This window comes from Rutilus rutilus, assembly GCF_951802725.1.
Source record: "Rutilus rutilus genome assembly, chromosome: 22".
NCBI lineage: Eukaryota > Metazoa > Chordata > Actinopteri > Cypriniformes > Leuciscidae > Rutilus > Rutilus rutilus.
The window spans coordinates 23,172,285-23,199,157 of NC_140227.1; the positions used below are offsets into that span (position 1 = coordinate 23,172,285).

Sequence of the window (26,873 nt, forward strand, 5' to 3'; positions counted from 1 at the left end):
TGCAGCCATAGGCAAGACGGCTCGTTTGCTCATTGGCTGTTGTACTAGCAAATGCATAAGCCTATCGAGCGCAGGCTGATGCAACATCAGACCAATGAGGCCACTTCCCGCCGACGCGGGCGTGGCCTCGCCCTATAAAGGTAGCTCGAAAAGGCTGACTCACTTGATTTATTTCAACGAAGAAGCGAACCAAAGTGAATCGTACGCACGGCAGGGAACGCAGTACTCGTTCCCTCTTCTAGAGAGAACCGAGGTTACGTTAGTAACCGAGTACGTTCTCTTACGAGAGTTCTCTCGTACTGCGTCTTAGCTAAGACGCTGCGGGAACCCAATGTAAGACGCCGTGCGTGCAGGGATTAACAACCATAAACCTGGAGGCTGACCCAGGATTTACAGTGCACAATCACCAGAGGGACTGACATAGAGTCCTAGAACAAGAGGAGGAACTCTCCGTTCTGATATGTGGCTGCGTCTGCAGACGTAATATAAGACATCACTCAGACAAGACACCCTTGACTAAAGTGGGAATATGGGTCTTACGTAAAACTGCCCGTAAGATAGTAGTAACGCACTGTGCTTGCATTCTCAGTGTTCAATTACACCGATAACAGCTTAGCCTGCAAAGCGGGAACCTCGAGGTTATAAAACCTGATAAATGTAGACGGCGAGGCCCAGCCTGCCGCCATACAAATATCCTGTAGAGATATTCCACTAGACCAGGCCCACGAAGAGGCAACGCCTCTCGTGGAGTGCGCTCTGACACCCAGCGGGCACTGAAGACCCCTGGAGGTGTATGCCAACGCTATGGCGTCAACTATCCATCTGGATAGGCCTTGTTTCGAAACAGCCGTTCCCTTGGAACGTCCACTGAACGAGACAAATAGTTGCTCAGTCTGTCTAAAGGCAGCAGAGCGAGACACATAGGCTCTTAAAACCCTGACAGGGCAGAGAGAGCCCAAGTCTCCTTCCTCTTCTAACACTGGCAGGGCGGACAGGGATATAACCTGAGCCCGAAACGGTGTGTTGAGGGATTTCGGCACATAGCCGTGCCTAGGTTTGAGTATGACTCTCGAGTCACTAGGCCCAAACTCCAGACACGACGGGCTCACTGAGAGCGCGTGCAGGTCCCCTATGCGCTTCACTGAAGCAAGGGCCAACAAAAACACTGTCTTAAATGACAGATGTTTGAGACTAATCGACTGGATGGGCTCGAAAGGGGAACCTTTCATGGCCTCCAGGACCGTAGAGAGGTCCCAAACAGGGACCGACGGGGGTCTGGGAGGGTTCAGTCTCCTAGCTCCCTTGAGGAAGCGGATGACCAAATCGTTCCTTCCTATCGACTGACCGAGCGTTGTCTCAGCGAACGCTGCGATAGCCGCCACATATACTTTGAGCGTGGATGGGGCTCTGCCCTTATCCAACAGCTCTTGAAGGAAGGAGAGAACCTCCGTTACCTCACAGTCGAGGGGTGAGCATCCCCGAGCCACACACCAACTGGAGAATACCGACCACTTTGAGGCATAGAGCCGTCGAGTCGACGGTGCTCTAGCCTGAGTGATAGTATTTAGCACTCCTACTGAGAAATCAGCGGGTAACCGTTGAGAGCCCACACGTGTAAGGCCCACAACTTCGGTTGAGGGTGCCAAATCGAGCCCCTGGCCTGCGAGAGAAGGTCCCTTCTCAATGGCACCGGCCATGGGGCAGTGTCTGCCAACTGCATCAGCTCTGGAAACCAAGGTTGGTTCCTCCAGAGTGGTGCTACAAGCAGCACTGAGCATTTCGTTTCCCTCACTCGTTCTATCACCTCTGGAAGGAGGGAGACGGGGGGAAAAGCATAGAGCGGGCGGCGCGGCCACCTCTGGGACAGCGCGCTTTCGCTCTTGGAAAAGAACGCGGGGCAGTGAGCGTTTTCGCTGGACGCGAAGAGGTCCACTTCCGCTCTGCCAAATCTCTCCCACAGCAGCTGGACTGTTTGTGGGTGTAGAGACCATTCGCCCGCGGGAATGTTGTTCCTGGACAGCCTGTCTGGACCCACATTCTGTATCCCAGGCACATGAGCTGCTTTTAGCGAACGCAAGTTGTGCTGAGCCCATACCAGGAGGCGTTCCGCCAACCTGTATAGATCTCGGGATCTGAGACCGCCCTGGCGATTTATGTAGGACACCACCGACATGTTGTCCGAACGGACTAAGACGTGATGGCCCTTGATTTGGGGACGAAAACGTGTCAGCGCGTTTTCTACTGCCAGCATTTCCAGACAGTTGATGTGTCGGAGCTTTTCCCGTTCTGACCACAGGCCATATAACGGTCTGCCCTCGAGCAGCGCTCCCCATCCCGAGGTGGAGGCGTCCGTGGACACCACTCTCACTCTCGAGGAAGTCCCCAGGCTTGCACCTGTTTGGTACCAGCCGTTCACTGTCCAAGGTTCTAGAGCTGTAACACAGCTCTGGTTGACCTTGAGGCGCAGTCGACCAGAAGTCCACGCTCTGCGTGGTACCCGCGCTTTCAGCCAGAACTGTAGGGGGCGCATGCGGAGCAGGCCCAGCTGAAGAACTGGCGACACAGCCGCGCCGTCATAGACTGTGAGTCCAGAACTATGCCCAAAACAAAATCGTTTGACTGGGGTTCAGTGAACTCTTCGTCCAATTGACTCTGAGACCGAGTTTCTCGAGGTGATCGAGTAACATGGTCCTGTGCTCCACGAGCTCTGATCGTGAATGAGCCAGAATCAGCCAGTCGTCCAAATAGTTCAGCACTCGCATGCCTCTGAGTCTGAGAGGGGCGAGCGCTGCGTCCATGCACTTCGTAAATGTGCGAGGTGCCAGGGACAGACCGAATGGCAGGACTGTGTACTATGCGCGAGGATTTTCCTGGTCGTAAGCATTCTGAAACTGCGTTTCACTAATGCTTTGTTCAGCTGTCTCAGATCCAGTATGGGTCTGCAGCCCCCGTCTTTTTTGGGAACCAGAAAGTATCTGCTGTACAGCCCCCGTTCGCTTTGAGCATGAGATACAGGCTCTAAGCCCCTTTGCTCATCAGTTTTGAAATTTCGGCTCGGAGTAGGTGTGCTACTTCCGAATTCACCGTAGTTTCGACACGCGCCGTAAAGCGGGGAGGGCGTCGATAAAACTGTAGCGAGTAGCCTCTCTTTATAATGCTTAGCACCCATTCCGAAACCCCTGGAAGCGCTGCCCATGCATCTGCATGGATGGCTAAGGGTTGGATGCGAAGCGCACTCTGTTGGCTGAGCAACGGAGGCGCTTCGATGTGCTGTAACACAGGCGTTATGTCTGTGGCATTCGAGGCGTGGGGCGCGCTGATGACAGCGGGCAGAGCGCTCGTCCTCGACCCCGCTATGGCGCTTAGCCGAGTGAGGGAGGGCTGAGCGAGTCCCGTGGGACTCGTATCGTCTGTGAGTAAATGTGGGCTGGAAGCGCGCACCTTTACTACTTTTGGCGCGTTGTCTGTCTGAGCAGAACGAACGTGCACGGGTTTCGTTTTTACAGAAACCGTCAGACGTGCGTGACATAGTGTTCGTGTGCACTGAGGAGTGGGCACGTCTACTATGCAGTGCGCGCGATCGACTTGAGTCGATTTTATGGGCGCGAGCCCTGTGTGAAGGGCTGTGCTTGCGTGTACGGATGGGCACTGAATAGTGGGCATCAGCACTACATTTATAGCACCATCGGCCGTGGCCGGGTGTAGCCGTGAAACGGCTTTTGTGTGCAGGCAAACAGGCACGGGTTGTACCACGTGGTTGCCTGCTGCAAAATACATGTCTGCAGTCGCCTCTCAGGGAACTGGCAGAGCGATTTGTATTTGACGGCATAAAAACTTTTTGCCATCTGAGCGGGGATCGAACCCAAGTCGCCCGCACAAAAGCCTTAGAATCTACCACTGGACCACAGTGGAAGACACATTGACTTTCTGTTAACGCGAGTGTTTGTTTGCAAGCATGCAGGTAGCATGACGTGCAATATCAACATTCTCAGACGCACTCGACCTCGCCGCGGTGTTAAAACGAGTGAGGGAGGGCTGGGCGAGTCCCGTAGGACATGCAATGTCTGTGAGTGAATGTGGGCTCGGAAGAGCGGGCACATTTACTGCATTGAGCGCGCTGTCTGCCTGAGCAGAGCGAGTGCGGAAAGGCCTCTTAGTAGAAGAACGGTTTTTGTGTGCAGGCGAACGGGCACGGGTTATACCACGTGCTCGTCGGCTGCAAAAATTCACATCTGCAGTCGCCTTCCAGGGGACTGACAGAGCAAATTGTATGCGACGGCATAAATTTTTCAGCCGGCGGACCCGGGAACCGAACCCGGGTCGACTGCGCGATAGGCTATGAATCTACCACTGGACCACAGGGGAAGATACATAGACTTTCAGTTATCGCGAGTATTAACCACACTTACTGCATTGAGCGCGCTGTCTGCCTGAGCAGAGCGAGTGCGGAAAGGCAGTAGAACGGTTTTTGTGTGCAGGCGAACGGGCACGGGTTATACCACGTGCTCGTCGGCTGCAAAAATTCACATCTGCAGTCGCCTTCCAGGGGACTGACAGAGCAAATTGTATGCGACGGCATAAATTCACATCTGCAGTCGCCTTCCAGGGGACTGACAGAGCAAAATGTATGCGACGGCATAATTTTTCAGCCGGCGGACCCGGGAACCGAACCCGGGTCGACTGCGCGATAGGCTATGAATCTACCACTGGACCACAGGGGAAGATACATAGACTTTCAGTTATCGCGAGTATTAAACACACTAGCGTTCATTTGCAGGTATGCGTGTAGCACAACATGCAATACTGACATTTTCAGACGCCTGAAAAGTGCCAGAATGTGAGAAGAGAGGATAACGCCCGGTCTCAGCGGGGCTAAAGCACTCCATTCTCTTTTCGCCAGTGACGCACGGGAACCGTAGAAACGGTGTTCGGTTGCAGGCAAGCGGGTACCACGCGCTTGCTGGCTGCAAAAATGCACCTCTGCAGTCGCCCTCAGGGGAGTGACAGAGCGAAGCATTAGCGGCATAATTATATGCGGCCAGACCGGGAATCGAACCACAGTCGTCCGTGCGAAAAACCTAACACTCCACCACTGAGCCACAGGGGAATACAGGTTTTTGGATGCGTTGAGCGTCAACATTCTTCAGCGTTTGCTAGCAGGCGTACGCTTGCTGCAAATGACATTTCCAGTCGCCGACAGGGAACTGGGACATGTAAGAGAAAAGAGGCCAGTACACAACGAACACACTTTTCTCCTTTCGCCGGTGAATGACGCGCAGAGGCAGGGTAGTTTTTCTTGTAACGTAAAGAAAAACTAACCCCGACCGTCCGCTTTCAGGAGGAGCAGCCTCGGAGAAGGATGCCAGGTGAGTCCTCAGAGTCACCATAGACAATTGGCTCGGAGTGGGGGCAGTCGCCGCCAGCGAGCGCGAGAGCTGCGAGATCCTCTAGGAAAGGGAGGGCGTCTTGAAAAAGACGCGAGCTCTTTTACGAGTGTGTGTCGCGGGGCGAACACACACACAGAGAGAAACAGAAAGGATATGAGCGCCGGAAAGCGCAGCAGGTACGGCAGTGGAAGGCGGCGAAGGCCAGCGACTTCAGATGGCTCGTCCCGCTGATGTGCTTGCACTCAGACGACGCTTGCTTCTATCCGAGATCCAGCGATGTGAGAGGTTCGCTGAAGAGATGAAAAATCGAGTGAGTCAGCCTTTTCGAGCTACCTTTATAGGGCGAGGCCACGCCCGCGTCGGCGGGAAGTGGCCTCATTGGTCTGATGTTGCATCAGCCTGCGCTCGATAGGCTTATGCATTTGCTAGTACAACAGCCAATGAGCAAACGAGCCGTCTTGCCTATGGCTGCATACTGTGGCAAATGCGTTTTACAAATATTAAAATTAAGGATAATTTTTTGCTTCAATATTCGTGAAAAGAGACTTTTCCCGCAGCGTCTTAGCTAAGACGCAGTACGAGAGAACTCTCGTAAGAGAACTATTTTTTTTTAGTTTTTGTTAAACTTCAGCTGGTGTGGAAAAACCGCAAAAGCAGGGCACTGAGAAGTCAGACTCCCATCAGTTACTAGTTTTGATGCATCTCTAACTATCCACACCTCTGACCCGGTCTGCAGACTGACAGAAACACTCTGCCCAAGTATTTCGTGCATGGCATCAATGAAACGAAACAATCCAAGCTGCTAGATTTAAGTTGTCTTACAACATTCAATTCAAGCACAGACTTTATCACAACTTACAACAATCAGGGAGCCTCACTGTGGCCATTTCAATAAAGCATATTTACTACCTCAATAGCTTAATGCACCTTAACCCTGATAGCAACATTTAACACATTAATACCCAGATGTTTTTAATGCACAATCAATTTTGTGCAGTTGTTTTGCAACAGAAACCTATACAAAGTGAGGCTTTGCCCACCACAAGTCGCCAGATGCATTTCTGACTAAAAACTCCTATTGTATTTTTATATCATAAAAGTTGACTTCCTTGTGAAGACTACAGCCACTTTTATGATATTAAAATACCATACTATTTAGTCTAGATTAATTCAAATTAAAACATAAATCGGTTTAAATGCTACAAGAAGCATCACCAAATTATGAATGTACAGGATGAAAAATAATTTTGAGATTTGTTAAAGATTTCATTTTTAAGTGTTATTGAATTATTAGTGTTTTTAAAAGACTAACTTTCTTAGAACACTAGATGTAAAAAATTTGTACAATAAGCATGCTCAATTAAACATCCAATAACTGTCTCCCCCCTTTTTGAGCGTAGATGTGAAAATGCAATCCAAACTATCCAAACTTAAATAAAAAAAATGTTGTACTGTATTAAACATTTTATTTTGATGGTCCCCTTTGAACATTCTGTTGACTGTAAGAAAAGTTGCACCTAACTCTCATTAGAGTAGACTATTGATAGACTGTCTGCTTAATCTGCTAACACTTCATTGTGATGCTCACTTAACAGACATTCTACTGACTATAAGTAACATTGCAAGTACATGTTAATTTATTCTAACCCTACCAGTCTGCTAATATTCTACTAACACTGACACTCTAATGAGAGTTAGTAGACAGGTAGGTGCAACTTTACTCATAGTCAACAGAATGTGTAAAAGGGACCAAATAAATGTCAAAATAAAGTGTAACCAACATTTTTTTACTTTATGCTAAATATTTTTACTATTAAATTTCTATAAAATCAAAGCCATATGTCTAACCAAGTTGTGTTCCAAATTTGAAGTTGATATCGCAAAAACTGAAGTTCCTATGATATTTTGTATCTTTGCCCTAAGGTTAAAGCATATTAAAATGTTTTATGCATTGATAAGACCAAAATAAAACATGGCTGCACTCTGATTTACCATTGATGTGACAAACAGGAAATATGTGAAGAAGTCACAACTGTGTAAAGCAATGAGATTTTGAAATTGTATAGTCAGTTATTTTACTGCATGCAGTTATCTGGTCAGAATAAACATCCACAACAAAACACCCATTTGCTTAATAATTAATCTTTCTTAATTAATACTAGAAATAATAATAATACATTTCGATACATTATTATTCATTAATTTTATTTATATTTTAATAATCATAGTCAATGTTTCAGATCAAAAGGCCATGGGTTAGTGGAGGATACAATTCAAACTCACTCAGTGCTATCTTCGCTAGGTGGAACCGGTTGACCCAGGAGATCTTGCTGACAGGGCTTGGTGTGTTGAAGACCACAGTGAAGCTTACAGGACGCCCAGACCTACAGTACATGAGAAAAACATTGGACAGGTGGTGAGATACATTGATCTATCCAACATGGGCTCATTGCTATGGCCCTTTAAGGAAGATAATCTTGTAAAATTTCCATAAAACACATCACAACATGGTGGCACCTTAATTATCAGTATTAATAATACAGTAAAATAGTTTTGCTGCAGTGCACCAAGGAGCCCTGGGGAGAGCAGCTGCCACTCTCCCCAATACAGCTTGATCTCAAGCTGAGTCTGGATCTGTGTGCGGAGTTTTATTAATCAATTTATTTAATTATTTATTTGTTCATGAAGTCTGTGCTTAGAGATGGAAAAAGCAGACAGTAGAGAAGGAGAAATGGAGATCCCCACAATTACACACATGATCATTTTTTCTTAATTAAATCAAAGAGCCAGTACGAAGATCTGAGATCTGTGGATGTGGTGGCATGGAGGGTTATGTAGGGAAGGATGGAGAGTGCCAGGCCTGTGATCTTGCTGAGTTCATCTGCATTCTGAGCCAAGATGTTTAGCCAGGTTAATGGACCAGAACTTTTCAGCAATTCCTTCTACAAGGGGGGATTGAGCGAGCATGACTGAGCACAGTGTACTTCTAGATGGGATGAGGTTCTTAATATGAGTTATTGAAGGAGATTGGCCACAAGAAATCGATCTGGAGTTCACTTTGAAGATTGACAGTTTAAAATTGAAAATGTGATTCAATTTCTGGATTCGATCATTATAAATTCTGTTATCTGAATCTCAGATATACCCATATTAGGGGAAAGAACAGTTGTGCTCATAAGCTCATAAGTACACACCTTTTGCAGAAATCGTCAAACATCTACCATTATTTATAAATGCTTCAGAAATAATAAATATCTAAAACAAAAACTATGTATATTAGGGATGTTGATCTAACGCAACGATTTGGTGCGATTATGGAAAAAATAATGTGTTAAAAGACCCAGCCTCGGCCTAGACATGTATGTCATCTTACATTGCATGCAGTTTGGTTACGAACATGATGCAGAGCAACAACTGACTGCATGATGAATGTAGTTAAAAAAGCCACTATAATTCAAGATAAGAGGGCAAAAAATGTCCCGCTATGGTTTTTGTCTTATATTTATATCATATGATATAGTTTAACAATATCACACAAGCAAGAGTGCTGTTTTCCTCCCGAATATCGTGATTTTGATTTTATACAACCGTTCAATAAAGAAATTAATATTGTGTTACATTTCAGACACACTATTGGCAGTATTGTTTGTTTTTGCCAATGAAAATAGTTCCAAACAAGACCACAGTGAGTGTACTGTTGTGCGTCTTCGAGCAGCCGTGTTTCATTACTGAATGAATCTGAGGGTTTTATTGAATCGAGTGAGCCAAAAGTTCAGTGAACCATTTATAAAGATGGCCACTTGCTTAGCTCCTCGACGAATCAGCCATTTGAATGAATCGGTTGAATGAATGACTGAATGACTCACTTATTAAGACAGTGACTTGCTGCCACCTACTGGCAGATTTTAGTTTTATATTTAGAGTACTTTTCATTCATTTTCAGTGTTTTCAGTTGTATTTCTATCTATTTTTGCACTTACATCCATTTTTTTTTGCACTTACACCCATTACACATATCACATATCTAATTTATTTCAAATTTAAATTATTTTAAAATGAGGGTATTTTATCTGTTAATATGAAAATAATTCAGTCAGAAACCAGCGTGTGAGTTACGGAATGAGCTCCCTTTCATGTCTTCTTGGCTTCAGTATTTAAATGATTCAAGGCTTAAACTTTCGTGACGATGAAGCGCTGGCCTGTCAACTGTCCCGAGCGTCATTCACATTTGTTCACATTCATGCATTGTTAGAATTCATATAAGAATGTTAACACCGGCCAACCGTTGGTTCTAAATATAATGTATATACTGTGTCGCCCCCTTGAGCATTAACATTTGGGACATTTCTAATCCTAAATGCTAAATGTTTACATTTCCGGTTTCATTTCAGAAATGAGAAAATAATCTCAATGCATTTTTCCAGCTCAATACTGTAAAGTCAAAACAGTAGGATCATGCTAAAGGATTTGTGTTCCCTTCCCTTTCATGAAATGGTTCTTAAAAGAACCTACAAAGAAACTTTAGTGCAATGGAAAGGTTCCATGGATGACCAGTAAACGGCACTTCATGGAACCATTGATGCAAACATTCTAATTGCTGCGCTTGAATTGAACGTTATAAGGGAAGTACTTCATAAAAAAAAAAAAAACATTTTAGTTTTTATGATTCCTCTTATTAAAAAACACAGCTGTTATCGCCTTAACACAGCTGTCCAGGCCTACAATGAGTCAGGAACCCATTCGACACTTGTAAAAATACTTTGACTTCATTTCTAACACTTTGCCTGCTAAAGAGAGTCTCTCAGCAAAGGCTCAGGGACACGGAAAGCAATTCACATTCAAACATCATTAGAAGGTAATTGACTGGAGAATATGATGACGCCTGCCTTGGCTACTGTCACACCAGCAGCCTCTGCCTGCTCTGCATTCAATCCAGGCCAGAGAGAGAGAGAGAGAGAGAGAGAGAGAGAGAGAGAGAGAGAGAGAGAGAGAGAGAGAGAAGCATGAAGTGCAGACACATATAGAAGAATGAAATGAAACCTTCGAAGACGCTCTGAGATAAAGAGAGCGAATTCCGACTGAAATTCATGTGGTGCCTGGCTCCTTCCCAGAATGGCAAACGCAAACAACTCACAGATATTTCCTTCACTCAGCACAATGGTTTCACATGGAAAAATAAGCAAAAAGATGTGGGATAGGGGGAGAGCTGTTTTTCCAGAGCAGAGTAAGTGCGTTCCATGCTTAATTTGATTCCTGGGATAAAGCTGGGCTCCCACATTGGTCTAAACATGATAAACAGAAATGCCCTGAGTTCCTCCAGCTGGCTGATTGAAAATCTGGGTGGTTGCGAGAAGGTGTGCGAGTTTGTGTGTCTCTGTGCGTCCTGAATGAAGAAACAGCAGAGGAGGCAGACTCCCAGGCAGAAAGGGCAGAATGGAGAGCAGACAACAGACTGATTTATGGCTGCAGGTCAGTGCAGTGGCATGTGTGTGACACTAATGCAGAATGACAGGACAGATGGTGAAATGGAAGCAAGACACTCAGCTCTTCTCTGTGCCGATTGGAGGTGACTGTAAATCACAGAGGAAGTGGCTTTGGAGAAAGCACTCTATAAGCTCTATAAACCCTATGCCCATTAATCCAAGATCAATTAACCTGTCAATTTCACACTTAACCCTGGGTTAACATCTTTTTAAAACCAGGTTAGGCCTTTTTAAACTCAAGCAAAGTTTCACACAAGCGGGTTAGCACTCCTTTGAAGTTGTATAGCCACTGACAACCAATCAAAAATTATATCAGTGCTTACCTTATTAAATATGCATGTGCTTTCAAACTTTGTTTAATTTCAGCATGTAAAACAGTGAAAGCAAATGCATTAACTGGAGTAATTATCATTATTGTGGCTTTTTTTGAGATTTTTGTAGAGTGTTTTAGAAGATGGAGTCTTGCTTACCTTTTTAAATATTCATGTAATTTCACTTAGTTTAAAATCAGCTTGTAAGTGAAACAGTGAAAGCAAATGCATTAACTGGAGTAATTATCATTATTGTAGCTTTTTTTTTTTTGATTTGTGTAGTGTGTTTTAGAGGACGGAATCTATGTGCCAATCTGTATTTGTCCAATCAATGTTACTAACCGCATGAATATGCAAATTCCTGAAACTCAAACAGGCAGTAGCACCACCAAGGTCATGGGTTTGATTCCCAGGGAATGTGTATGATAAAATGGAAGTGATAAAACGTACACTTTTAATCAGTAGCAGCTCCTGACTGTAAATTTAGGTAGATTCTGGGTCTTAGCATTAGTTTATGATAAACATTTTGTAAGCTTTATATGCTGAACACATGCAAAACACTTTTGGCAGAGGTTGCATTATTCAGCCTGAGGGTGGCGCTCTAATGTTGATTGACAGGCTTTAAGTACACATGAGACACACAGAGAATGCAAAAAAAAAAGAAAGAAAAGAAAGTCATGTCTATTCTTAAATCAAACACAAAAGAACACAACAGAACTATAAATGCTAACGGCTATTCACATGAGCATGATTAAACTAAAGGATTTATAGTTTAATTAATTTGATACACTACTCCACATATGACAGACATGCCAAATTGTTACTGACCTGATGCAGACTAATACACATAGGCTGAATCCGAAATCACCCCCTAAACCCTCAGTCACTATTCCCTATATTAGTCCACTAATACAGTTCACTTGAAGGAGTGAATTCATGCAGCTGTTGAGTGCACATGGGCTGTACACTCATTATTGCGGTGCAATGTGGGATAGAATGAGTGCACTCTATAACGTCAACTATGCCCAGCAGGCACCGGACGTCAATATGACGTCAGATTGACTTCGGATTTTGGTTGGAAATGAAAATCGGGTTGACGTCAGAACCCAACTTCAGATTGATGATTGATTCAAAACAGAAATGGCCATTCACTGCCATTATAAAGCTTGGAAGAGCCTTGGAAAAGCTTGGAAGATTTTTTTTTTAATTAACTACGATTGTATTCGTCTGAAAGAAGAATGTCATATACACCTAGGATGACTTGAGGATGTTCAGTTTCAATTTCAGGTGTGAAAATCCCACTAGACACAACATAAAAAATTGTACATGGCTAAAAAGCTCATTTAAATACAGTGCATGAAATTTATCTCAGAAGACCTAGAAGAAAAACATTCTAGTATGAAAAAAACAGGCTTTCCTCCGTTTCAGACATCTGTGTGTCTACTACATTATTTTTTGTTCTCAATCAATCCGCCATGTTTTTTGTCAATGTGTAATAGGCAGGACACGTAGGCGCACACACACGGATTTGCAGCAAGTTGAATGGGTGATGTTAATTATCCTGTTTCCTGAATGTGCATCAGCCTCCATGGCAGCGCTTTGAAATTCCGTGTGTCACCATCCCTTTTGCTGCTTGCTGAGAGGAGTTATCTAAAGGTAGAAAAGGCTCCTAGACTAACAGCAGGTGAAAAGCAAAGAACAGGGGGTGCAAGCTGGGAACTGCCGCTCTCCCTAGGTCTGTATGCGTGTGTTTGTTAAAAAAGAAGGATAGGTAAAGAAAGAGTGGATGTGTACCAAAGAGAGAAAGAGATGGTTTAAATTAGTTTTTTTTCTTCTGTATTCAAAGATTTATTTTCTTCTCTGCCTCTCTGTGATCATGTTCTCCTTTTTTCCTTAACAGGATCTTTTCGGCCTTGTTGCCAAAAAGTTTATTTATAGACCAGTGGAGAGATGAGAGTAAATTATGGGGAAAGAGGGCGAAACCAAATCAGGAAATGTTGTGAGCCGGATTCAATTAACATCAGCCAAATGAGCACTATAGCTCTGACAGCTCTATTCTGTTCCATTCCCTTCTAATCTATTCTGGTTCCTTAGTGGTTCCATTAATTATTATTTAAAAACTTTTGAGGAGCAAATGTTTGGAAAAAACTAAATTAAAATCGTACAGTCTTTATTGCCCTTAGAAGTTTTTTTGCCAAATGTCACTTGTCTCACTTTATGTTTTTGATTAATAAAGAACCGATTCATAATAACATTTTTTTCAGGAATCTGACTACACTGGCCATGCTGTACATTTTTGATTCACTAAAAAGAATCTGCTTATAAAATCTATTTGAATTTATTTTAAATTCAGAACACATTTGTGATTCACTAAAAGGACCTTCAATGGCGGCTCATAAAATCATTAGTTCAGGGCTCAGACACTGGCCGTGCTGTTTGTTTTTTGATTCACTAAAAATAATGGGCTCACAAAAGTCATTCATTCGGGAATCAAATTTCACTGGTGATGCTGTATTTTGACTTACTAAAAAGAATCAGTTCATAAAAGCTATTTGGAATTCAGACTTCACTATGATCTTGATTCAGATCAGACAACACTTGCAGCGCTGTATGTTTTTGATTCACTAAAAAGTGCAGATTCATAAGAATCATATGTTTTGGAATCAAATTACACTGGTCGTGCTGTTTTTGATGACTGCTTAGAGTCATTAATTCAGGACAAAAATTACACAGTTTGTGCTGTAAAAAGAATCAGCTCATAAAAGCTATTTGGAATTTCATTGTAAATTCTTGATTCACTAAAATGAACATATTGCGGCTCACTAGTTCGGGTATCAGACAACATTCACTGCGCTAAATGTTTTTGATTCACTAATAAGAGCTGGCTCATAAGAATAATTTGTTTGGCAATCAAATTGCATTGGTCATGCTGTGTGTGTTTGATTCACTAAAATAAATGGTTTATAAGAGAAATCCGCAGGAAGTATAGGTGTTGCAGTATGGCGTTTTTCACAGGATTGTAAATGCTACGCAAATGTTTGTTCATTTACATTGATTCATTTTTAGCGTTTAGTAATGTATGTGTAATAAACACTTTTTTTTTTAAAGTGCCCCTGTTCGTTCAGTATTAAAATTACACTGGTTTTTGATTCACTAAAAATGTATCGGATCATAAGAGTCATTCAATCTGGAATTATATTAAACTGGCTGTGCTGTATGATTTTGATTCACTAAAAAGGATTGGCTCATAAATCCTATTTGGAATTCAGACTACATTTTATATTCTTGATTCACTATAAGAGCTGGCTGTGGCAGCTCATAAAAATCATAATTATGTTGGGGATCTGACAACATTGTGTCAGTCTGAACCAGTCTGGTCGCACTACATGTTTAAATCTGGAGATTCATAAAACTGTAAATGGAACCACAAGTAAATTATTTGGTTTAACTGTTTTCTCAAAAACAGTACCAGTTCTGACGCAGGCATTGGAAAATTCAGGGAGTGTGACTGTTTTGGAAGATCTGTTTTGGAAGCAGGTCAGGGGTTCTGATGAACATCTGACTGAGCATATTGCTTTTGCAGGCTCTCCAGAACGTGAGCCAACCAAGCAGGCCTGAAGAGCAGGGGTCTGACAGATATTGGGAGGACTGCAGGGTACTAAGCCGCTCTAGGGCCGGTTGGGCTGTCACATTAGGTTGAGAAAGCACACGGAGATTAAATGTTCTGCCGAGTCTCTTCCATGTGCCAAGGCAAAAAATCAGTTCCTTGTACCTCCTCTCAGCTGGCAAGGCACTATTTGTCTTTGTAGTTGGGTAAGTAAGGATCAAATGAAATAAAAAAAAGTTTCATATGCTTGTGTTGAAACAATTCATGTGAACACGACAAGTGAGATTATACAAGAATTGATTCAACCCTCATGTTATCTTAGGGTTCTCAGAGAAACCAAGACTTATTAAAAGCGTAATTCACTAAAAAATAAATAAATCTGACAATTTATTCACCCTCATGTCATTCCAAACCTGTATGACTTTCTTCCCACTTTGGAACATTAAAGATGTTTTGAAAAATGTCTTTTGGTTCATCCAATAAAAGATACATCATTGGAGTCTCTTGGGCCCCAAACATATTCCAATCAGAAAATGAAGTTTAAATAAATGTCAACTGCTCTATGTGCTTTACAGTTTATCTTCTACTTCTCTCTGCTTCTCTTCTGTCATGTTCTCCCCGTCTCCTCAGCTCTTTTCTTAGTTGAATCCTCCACTAATCTATCTTCATTTCTCTTCCTTCCACGGCCGATTCTATGAGTGAAGTTTCCGCTCGCACTCTGCATCATTAAGATAAGCACATTCAGGTGCAGTGCACTGTGAAAAATGTGCAGCCTCCGCCTTGACACATTTACATTCACTGACTTTAATGTGACATAATAAGAGTACATTAAAGCCTCTGTCTACGCATCAAAGAGAAATGACACTAGAGCTCCAAATGGGAAACAGCAGCTCCCAGACTAAGTTAAATGAATTGAACAAGCTCTATGACTAGCCGTAATGTAGAACTTCCCAGACTGAAAGGGTCTGTAACTTCACCTCCAGCATTTCTTGATCTCCCAAATCTGAGAACTATCACTTAATGATTTCCCGTCATGCTATTAGGCTTGTAATTTGCCGCTTGGCTACGTTAAAGGTGACAAGGGGTAGGCTTTTAACACAGGCCGCAAATAAAGCCGGGTAATGCGCATTCATTAGGGGAAATTAACATGGTGCCAGTCTCCTTCATCATCTTAACATTGTTGCAGATGAACATTAACATGTGGGTTCACCTGCGCCAGAGAATGTATGCAGGACTTTATAAGAGTCTGAAATCAAGCTGTGGAGTAATCAAAATAGTTTTTTCTTGTTTAGATCTCAGAGGCCATTTAGCAAAATGTCTTACTACTAACATTCTTGAGGCAAATGTAATCTATCAGGAGAGGATCAGGAAAGGAAAAGTGTTTTTGAATTAGAAACGGCTATAACAAATATCTGAACCCATTCATATGTGTTTTTCGAATTTTATTGAGGGTGCTAAAGAAAATGTAAGCTTTTGCCCCGTTTACTCACTTGTCTGGTCTGCCAGGGACCTGCAATCGTAAACGGCACTTGTTGGCACTCTGAATTTGGTCCTCTTTGATGCGGATCAGCCTTTGCAATGCCAAACACCAGTCCTGTGCTACCGTGGTGTTCAGATTCTATAAACACAGCAAAGATTTACTGATAAATTTACTGATAGTGCTTTAGGACCTTGACTTTACATTGGACACCACGTTTTGAACCAACACAGTACAGAAATTGTACAACTTAGATAAAAATGTACTGAAAATCAAGCACTGAAAGATTTTAATGTTATTAGGAACTGCACATGCCCAATAATAGCCTATGCAAATGTATTAATATAACAATAGATTTCCTCATTCCGTTTAAAAGATACATCTATTTATTCATGTGATGATAAAGATCAAATTATAAAGTCTTCAGTGTCTCAGGATCCTTTAGAAATTGTTTTAAAATTATGATTTGCTGCCCAAGAAACAGTTCTTAATATCATCAATGTTGAACACAGTAGTGCCGCTTAAAGGGGTGGCGTAATGCCCTTTTCACAAGATGTAAAATAAGTCTTTGATGTCCCCAGAGTGTGTATGTGAAGTTTTAGCTCAAAATACCCCACAGATATTTTTATATAGCATGTTAAAATTGTCACTTTTTGAGAGTGAGCAAAAACTTTTGTGTCTGTTCCTTTCAATTCAAATGAGCTGCTGCTCCCGGCACAGAGGGCGGAGCTACAACAGCTTGCACTCACACAGACATGCACTGAAATTTTCAAAAACGTTTAGCCTTTAATGTTCAACCCGGATTCAGACAATGATGGAGAGACTCAAGAAGAAGTGACAACATGTAAAATGCAACAGGACGTTTCTGAATGGTTGATGAATTTATGTAGCTTATGTGTAGTTATCTTCTAGTCATTGATTAGCATATTCTGTCTTGATATTCTATAAATCGTGTTCAGGGGGTGGGGTTTATGTAAATTTTAGGGTTGGTGATGTCACTATGATGATGAGAATTCAAAAGAACAGCATTCATTTGGAATAAAATAATTTTTGTAACATTATGAATCCATTTACTGTCACTTTTGATCAATTTAATGTCTCCTTGCCAAAATGTTGGCAAAAGAAATTATTCTAATCTTACTGACCCCAAACTTTTGAATCATAGTGTGCTGTATATTGTTAGTTGCATTTTTATATGCATTTAGCCTTGTTTAGCACAGCTTACCATATCGGAACAGACCTGTAACCAGTCGAAAACTACAGCTTTATATCACATTAAATGCAGAAATCACTGTTTTTTGTTATGTTAATTTTGGCTTTGGCCTTGAAGTATTGATGAAATAATAAAGGCTTCTCTCTTATAAACAAAATTATTCACACCTCCCAAAAGCCAAATCCAATTGAAATACATCTGCAAAATCAATGAGGTCTGCAAAAGTTCACCCATTCTCTATTCACCTCACATTTACATTCTGATTAGATTGTGGTAGGAATTAGTCATTTGGAAAGAGGCCAAAAGCATGTTTATGGACAAGAAAGCATGCAAGACAAAGCTCTATTACCGTGTTCATATAACACTCAGAGGTAAAAGCAGCAAACTAGCTGTTGTATTGGTTTAGTAGCTGCCAAGGCATCAGGGGAGCTGTCCTGATTTGAGAACAGCCTTGTGCTGTGCAGACATGCTGTTCAGAGCTATCTCCCATCTGAAAATCGACTGCGGATCAGATTATGAAGGTTTCCCCGCGTTGACGTCCAACTATCAAGCAACGCCGTGATAATCAATTGATGATCCACGTCTTCGGTTGCTGAACTTTGATCACAATTTAATTACGCTGAAAATGCTGAATTACCCCAAAGGCTTCCATCCCCAGATGGCTGCAGCATATGTGGCTAATACTGCTTTTGTTTTGCTGCTTAATATATTCCACCTAGATTTTTCCTGGACTTTGTTCTTTTTATAATTTTTGGACAGTGTTAGGATATTATATTTTATATAACATAGGATATGTTTATTTATCCAATAGCACAGCTTATCTTATTTTTATTTACATTTTTGAGAGAGAGAAAGGACACATTAAATTAAAACACAGTAAAGACATTTATGTTACAAAAGATTTATATTTCAAACAAAAAATCCTGGAAAAAAGGGTATCATGTTTTTTTTTTTTTTTATTATATTAAGCAGCACAACTCTTTTCAACATTGATAATAAAAAGAAATGTATCTTGAGCACTAAATCAGCATATTAGAATGATTTCTGAAGGATCGTGTGACACTGAAGACTGCCATCACAGGAATAAATTACATTTTAAGATAAATGATCAAATAAATGCAGCTTTGGTAAACATAAGAGATTATTTTAAAAGCTTAAAAGCTTAATTATCTTACCAACTCCAAACTTTTGAACAGTATTGTATGTAAAAACATGTATTTTAATAATTATATGAATTATACAGTAGTCAACATTTGAAGTGGATCAAAAAAGTTAATCAAAGTTGTCCTAAGACAAGAACGGGTATTGTTCAAAAATCATGTATAACTTTGATGAAAGGTTTTGATCCACTTCAAATGTTGACTACCATTAAAAGCATATAAAATGTATGTTTATTATTTTTTTTTTACTTAATGCCACAACTTCAATTTATGAGCCATGTTAACAATTACTTGCTCCACCGCAAAGTCATTTTTTAATGTATCACGTCAGTTCCCTTCAAGTTTCTGCTTAAGGGTTCAGATACATTATGGGCCCATTGTATGTGTGGTAGTGAACATTATTTACCTGGTACGTTCCCTGTAAAGTCCCCACGAGCAGAGTGACTTGCTCTACCACTGAGAGGTCGTGCTGCAACTCCTGCAGTTCCTGATACAGACGGGGCGGACCAAGAATGATACTTCCTGTCAATCAAAAATAACCAGCTTCACTTATCCAGCACTTAAATTGCACACCACGCTTTATTAGAACATTCACCTGCACTCCAGGGTTTTCGTTAGATGAGATGGTATTTCTGCGGATATGGCTTCCCGGAAGGTGCTGAATCATTTGAATATGTAATCGAGTCAGGAAAGCTCGATTACACTGTGAGCTATGCTCAAATAAAAAAGCACTTAAGGATTTCCTATACAATGCACATTCCTCCATTTAAAATAATTGATCTGAGACCTGCATAGTGGTCTACAATGACAGAAATTTCAGAATGATGCCTGACCTTTAAATAGGAAGACTCGTTGTGCTCTAGGGCTTTCTCTTAAAAGAACTTGCCCTAATGCAAATCTAAACAAAATCAACTTAACTTTTAAAGACTTCTGCACTATCACAAAACTTTCATTTGTCAATACTCTCCAGTAGCTCCACTAACAAAGAGAATCAATACTGAAGATAGATCGATTGTTCCCATTGTTTGTGCACCGACAGAGGCTAACGCTATAAGGAAAAGGAGCAGAGTATAAAATGAAGCCATTTGGAAATATGAAGCCCTTTAAGGGTGACGAAACGAACACAGGTGTCTCATTAGACGTGAAATGTACCATCGATTTGAATCCCCATTCCCTTTTTTGCGGTCTCTGGTCTCTGCCTGCTGAATCAATAGCGGGGGGTGAATCTGCTCTGTGTGTCCGACTGATAGCCCTGGAATGAGGAGTGTAATTAAATCCCAGAGCTGGATACGAAGACTGCAAAACCGTCTGGCCTTTCAGCACCTCCGCATAATCACATGACCTGTGTGCAGAATTGGGGCAGCACGGGCAATTGTTGACCCCCAGCTAAACCTAATTTTCGAAGTACTGTTGGAAGGTCTGTCAGAGATCTTTCTCAGGCTCTGACACGCCATCTCTCTCTCTCTCTCTATTTTCTCTCTATAGGCCTGCCTGTCTTTCTGCCTTTCACTGTCTGTCTAGGATTCAATCCACTTCTCTTTACACCTCTACATCTTTCTTCCACTGTTTTGTCTGTCTCTCTCTAACCTTTAGAAATTTAATAGGGTCTTCAACTCACACAGCCACAGAGACATCTGTCACTGGCACGACTTGATCAATAGCAGGCACATTTGAATAAAAATAGGCACAGTGAGCCCCTACAGCGAAAGCTGGCAGAGTTTACATGCTCTTCTGGTTGCCGTGGCAAGGCCTCAGGCGGGCTTACAGGTTTGTGGGCTTGTGGCCCACCCTAGCCTCAGGTGAATGTGCTGACTTGTAATCCAGACTAATCCAGTTGGTGTGCTGGGATCTGGTTTTCCACCATTTCCACTAGTCTATCTCTCTCACACACATTGTCATATGTAAACGGACACACACGCTGGCCGGCCACCAGCAGAGGCCTATGCAGGCACAATACAGTAGTCCAAAGCCTAAAGTTAACCAAGCTGTTGCCAGTAGGGCCACTCAAATTTGGATTTCTCATTCAAATCTATGCTCTTTAACTAAAATAAGTTTGCTTTTTACACATTCTTTTTTATTTATTTTTTAGCAAGGCTCTATCTGCCACATGTTTTAACAAATAGTAAAATCTGTGCATGCCATGGCCATTAAAGGGATAGTTCACTTTGAAATTAAATTTTGGTATGTTTTAGCTTACCTGAAGGGCATCCAAGATGTAGGTGTCTTTTTTTCCTCAGTAGTTTCAATTTTGATATTTTAGGTCAAACCGTTCTTGTCTGTCAGTCATATAATGCAGGTCTGCGGTCACTGTCTCAAAACAGCATGCACAAGTCCAAATTAAAACAATTCCCCATCGTCCAAATGAAACAATTCCCCATCGTAAGTACACTTTGATGGCCTAAGACACGAAACGAGCGGTGTGTGTGAGAAAACGAACAGTATTTATATAGTTTTTGCCTCTTGAACAAAGCCGCGTCCAACTGATCCGACGGCGCGGGCGGGTATAGATATATACACTGATGTCGCCTTGGCTAATGAACTGCAATAGCGAAGGCGACATCTAGTGCTAGTGTTTCTATACCCGCACGCGGGCGGATATAGATATAGAAACACTAGATGTCGCCTTCGCTATTGCAGTTCATTAGCCAAGGCGACATCAGTGTATATATCTATACCCGCCCGCGCCGTCAGATCAGTTGGACGCGGCTTTGTTCAAGAGGCAAAAACTATATAAATACTGTTCGTTTTCTCACACACACCGCTCGTTTCGTGTCTTAGGCCATCAAAGTGTACTTACGATGGGGAATTGTTTCATTTGGACGATGGGGAATTGTTTTAATTTGGACTTGTGCATGCTCTTTGAGACAGTGACCATAGACCTGCATTATATGACTGACAGACAAGAACGGTTTGACCTAAAATATCAAAATTGAAACTACTGAGGAAAAAAAGACACCTACATCTTGGATGCCCTTCAGGTAAGCTAAAACATACCAAAATTTAATTTCAAAGTGAACTATCCCTTTAAGAAAACTAGTCTGTGATCATTTCCAGGGACTAAAGGGCTCAATTAATATTGCACCGAACCAGCTTAGGGTAAGAGAGACAATTTTCTTTTACTTTACATCCTTTTAATAACTATATATTGTATATTACATGTATATATTAATTACATTTAGGGTTGCAAAATTCTGGGAATTTTCAAAGATGGAAACTTTCCATTAGAATTAATGAGAATTTAAGGGAATTAACAGGAATTTATGGGAATAAACGGGAATAAACTGGGACTTTTCAAAATTGAAGGTTGGCTCTTCATAGGGAACTTAAATATAGTTGAGGAAAGTATATTTTAGCATAATCTTGACTAAAACAAACAGATGCCATTCAAATACACTTGAATATCCATGCCATTCCTGAATCACATGCACATAGCACACTGCTTACTGCATGGCTATTGAGACCACACCCCCACTGGCACTGTGCATGCCTCCATCACATGTACAGAAGCCCAAAGCACAAGACTATTGAAGGCACACATTTGAGCCGAAGTAAGTTTTGATGATATTATGGGGAAATATATTTATTAAATGTTTAAATTGCAAATATCACATACAAATGTATTCATCTAGTAGATAGCAAGCTGATAAGTTAGATGCTAAATAAGCTAGCATAACTTTATTTACCACATGAGGCAGATGCTAGCTACCTCATGTGGCTGTTTTTCTCTGCCTCCTGCAATATGTTTTGAAGATCATTCCAGTTGTTTAGCTAGCCTTACTATTTATATATCTGTTCATGCCATTGCATTAGTATTCTGTCATGGTTCTGTCACTTCTGCTTTTGTTACTAGTTCTGTGTGGTGACAGAGCTATGACATTTCCTGTCTGTCTAGTTTAGTTTCATGTCAGCACTTGGCTCCTGATTATCCCTGTGCCATGTGCTTTCTGTCTACAGGATATTAAATAATGATATTAATCTTATAATATAATTTGTAATAAATCATTATCAGCAGCAGTAGTATATTTATTAATACTATACAAGATATAATATAATATACATAATTTACATTAAAACTTGATAAAATGGTTATTATATTATATTATATTATATTATATTATATTATATTATATTATATTATATTATATTATATTATATAATATACTTCATGTTGTCCACCATATTTACTTTGTCTAAATGGCAGAAGTCTAGAAATATTTCAGAAGGATAAATAATTTGAGAGAGGGCTTAATTGTCCAAAATAGCATCACTGTACAGTAAGTCTCCATTAAGAATACATCTCATTGCTCACAGGCCTCTAAGATTTGCAATGTGCTACTGTTTTATACTGCTTTAGAGTGGCAGCAGCAAAGGACTTGCTCTTCCTGGAATGCTGGCCTATTCCATCAATAAATTAGGGCACTGGGGCCTGCAGGAGATGAAAAATGAGTCCATTTTGAGGTACGCTGGGGGAGCATGGGATCTGATTTGGGCGAGGAGCCCCATGGAGTGACATCACAAGGGAGGAGAGATGTGGCGCGGGCAAGGCAAAACAGGGTTGTGTGTCAATGTGCTGCTATTAATAGCTGAAGAAAGAGATATTCAGACTAGACCAGACTATAACAAAGGGGTCTGAAAAATAGTGATTAAAGTGGCGGCTTCTTGTTAAAAAACCAGAAGTGTGTGCTAACAGCTCAAGCAGGTCATTGAATATAATAAAAGAGAAATAACATTATAAATGTCCTTACTGTCACTTTTCAATTTTCACATCAATTTAATGCATCCTTGTTGAATAAAATTAATTTCCTTTTAAAAAACTATATATACTATTACAGTATTTATAACTATTACTTATTTTACTGACCAAACTTTTAAACGGTAGTGCATATAAAAATACAGGCTATATAATAAAGGGCCCTCGTTGTGCTATTTTTAACATTTGTAGGTCTCATACAAGAGGCTTGCATGCTTTCAAGGTAAAAAAAAACACTTTAATTTTCTCATAATATACATTGCACATCACCTCTTTTCTCACAGTGCCTGAAACAACTCAAAGGATTCAGTCTCTCTAAACACCTCCTTTCCTCTGCTCTAATTGATCAGATAGCCCAGTCTGTTTTGACTAGTCGACAACTTGCAGTGTGTCGCAGTGGCGTGCACAGGGAGTCTATGCAAAGTGGCCTTTTCGGTCGTATCTCGGAGCCCGGTGGAACGCAATTTCTACTGAGGAGGACCCCACCAACCGACAGGTTGCTACAACATGTTGCTTCTCAGCTACAACTACAATGGTTGAGGGTTGGGTCAAAGTACTATGTACATGTTATTTGCGGGCAGTCAATGAAGATCATAAGCTGGCATAATGCAAATTTTTACGAACCTATGTCGAGTTGATAAGTTACGGAAGTGAGACTTGAATTTCTGATGGTTCGTTTCCTTCTTTTAGGAGACAATAACTTTATTTATCGTGCACTTTGCAGACCTTTTACATTCACAAACAGCTATTATACACTGCATGGCAGGTAATATTCGAAATAGCATGGGGCGCTTTAATAAAAGAAAAACATTTATTCTATACTATATCTTTATACTATATTTATTTTATTTTTCCCGTCACTGTTTTTATTTCTTGTATTGATTATTTGGCAACATGTTATGTCAAACAATCATGCCAGTATTTTGAAATTTAAATTGAGGGAAATGACAGAGAAAATGATGAGAATGAGAAATAGGAAGTAGATGCTGAGGCTACTGCTGAGTTATAAAGTAGCAGGAAGAGAACGGAGGCAGATAAATTGGACAGAATGCTGTTTTATAATGATTTCAGAGAGAAATAAGGCATAGGGGGCATAAGAGGTCTTCTAAAGACTCTTGCCCGCGAGCTGTCTGCTAGGCCTTGGCATTAAACATCTTCTGTCATCTAATTTCCTGGCTCTCCTGTGTGCACAATCCAACATGGGTGTTCCAGAGACAACACCATTAATATTTCGGCTCAGAAAGCAAAAGGCTTAAACAGCCAGAACCTGTACATCCTGATAACATTTTGTACCTGGAGCTCTGTCAGCATATTTATCTTGGTGCCCCACAATTGCTCTCTTCCTCCTCCTCGTCTTCGAACTCAAAACACAATAATGTTTTGTAAGAGTGTTCAGCCCTGATTCCAATCTCCTGAACTTGCTCTCTCTGATTGGAAGTGGAGGTGGAAATAATGCGGCAAGACTGATGACAGCACGCTGAATATGTTTGTGGTCTATCAGACAGTGAAATAAGATTGCATAGGCCGTTCCTCTGTTATTCTTATCTACCTCACCTGAGATACACTCATCTGTATCTGAGGCCATAAAAAGTTGCATTTCTCACAAAAAAACAGACAGTTATTTCAAAATGTCTCAGAGACTCACATCAAGGGGTGCATGCTATCTGATTGTTTAGAAAGTAGCAGCGCCAACAGCATTGCCATTACCCAGTCCGGTAGAGCCGCCCGAACGCTTGACGCCTCCAAGCTGGTAAAGAGTGTCCTTAGATTGGGAGCCCTCTTGACCCACTTCAACTACCTGAACCTGCTGCAAGGGGGCACTCCACTTCAGGCTATACTTGGGACCCACTGGAACCAGACTGCTGATGTCAGGGGGGCCCCTGGTGGTGACAAGAACAACAACATGTCAAAATGTATTTGCATAGTCATAAAAATAAGTAACCTGACAGATCGTTTGGTATAGGATTCACTCGAATACAATCTTGTTAAACATACCCCAATACTCTTTATTTTGTATTTACAACTTCGAAAAATCTTTTTTTACTGATCAACTGTGAGTACCTTGTGGAAGTCTGGAGTTCCAGCTGTCTTGTTATTATTCATGTTTTGTTGTAATCACAATCACCTCGTTTAGATCTTCTAAACGCGCATGCCACACTTTAGTAGAACAGAGACCTAACATGCAGCAGTGGAAGAACTAGCTCAAAAGCTTTGAGATTCAGTATCACCGCAAGCTTTTTCACTTAGCTTTTTACCTTTTGCACTGCTGAGATGTGATCAATGGAGCTGTCATAGATAATCTATTTGGGTGGAACAAAGAAGCGCCTTTATGCCTGTGATCTATGGGGATAATTTCTGTCGCTGTATCTAAACACCCTGCTATTTGTTCCCAGATAATGAAGGCCCATTTGACTCTGCCCAATTCTGTCCTGTGCCTTAAACATTAGCGGCTAACCCCCTCAATATTGGGGCAACATCACAGTAATGCTCCTGGAGACTCAGAAGTCTGTATTTAGATCGGCAATCAATCAGTCAGCGTGGCCTTAAAGGGGGGGCGGAGTGACAAAGAGAAAGTCAATCGACCTTGTCCTGGACACATACTTGACATTGATGTTGGCACAGATGAGCATGTCACCGAAGAGAAAGACTTTCCTCTCCTTAGACTTAAGGACCTGTCCTCGTTCACCATACACCGTCTCAATCAGCGTCTCGCAAAGGATCAAAGAGCTCTGCTCAGAGTTCAGCAGCTGAAGAAAAGACAGGGGAGACACTGATTACACGTAAGTCTTACAAAATAGAGGCTACCAATTACATGGCTACACGCTTACTTAGAGGCCACATTGTGGCGTAAAAGACACTTGAAGGTTCACAGAAAGGCAGCACAGAAGATTGGAAACGGCAGTATTTTTGAAGCGGAAAAGGTTGGGGAAAACCCAATCTTAAAGGAGATGCTCCTTTTAAATCGGATTGAGAAGTGTAGACTTACATCTACAAACTACATACATTTAAATGTGCATTATAAAAAGGAGGGTTCCAAAAGGTTTTTTAAATACTTAATTTTAGAACAATATCTGTTTTTCCTGAATACTGTACTTTCAAATAAAGCTCCTTTCTGAATCAGCAGAATTTCTGAATCTTTTTTTGCCTTAGATCATGGTCTGCTAGTGATGGGGACGAGACGCCTATGCCGAGTCCGAGTCAAGACTGAGTCTTTGAAGGGTCGAGACCGAGTCCGTTGGTTTTCAAATACAGTCGAGTCCGAGTCAAGACCGAGTCTTTGAGGAAGCAAGTCCGAGTCGAGACCAGTCGAGACCAAGACCATAAAACATCAGTTTTCATATTCATGATTTAATATCACCCCAGTTAATAATCAACAGTTAGGCCTACAGACTAAGCTAGATTGGGAATTGTTTAGAGGAGCAGTCTTAACGTCTTAATATGGACTATGCAGAAGTGAAGTCACTGACACTGACCTACTGACACTC

The 26,873-nt window shown here is 41.5% G+C and overlaps 1 protein-coding gene across 2 annotated transcripts in view; it reads right to left on the bottom strand.

Annotated features, from left to right (window-relative positions):
* arhgef10la (Rho guanine nucleotide exchange factor (GEF) 10-like a) overlaps positions 1-26,873 on the bottom strand; it is a 128,285-nt gene that overhangs the window by 51,901 nt on the left and 49,511 nt on the right. For both annotated transcript variants that reach the window (XM_084396155.1, XM_084396154.1), the window contains 5 exons: positions 25,990-26,135; positions 25,096-25,268; positions 19,045-19,160; positions 16,279-16,406; positions 7,671-7,771 (listed from right to left, as the gene is read on the bottom strand). In XM_084396155.1, the coding sequence (XP_084252281.1) occupies positions 7,671-7,771; positions 16,279-16,406; positions 19,045-19,160; positions 25,096-25,268; positions 25,990-26,135 (664 nt within the window). The remainder of the gene's footprint in view (positions 1-7,670; positions 7,772-16,278; positions 16,407-19,044; positions 19,161-25,095; positions 25,269-25,989; positions 26,136-26,873) is intronic.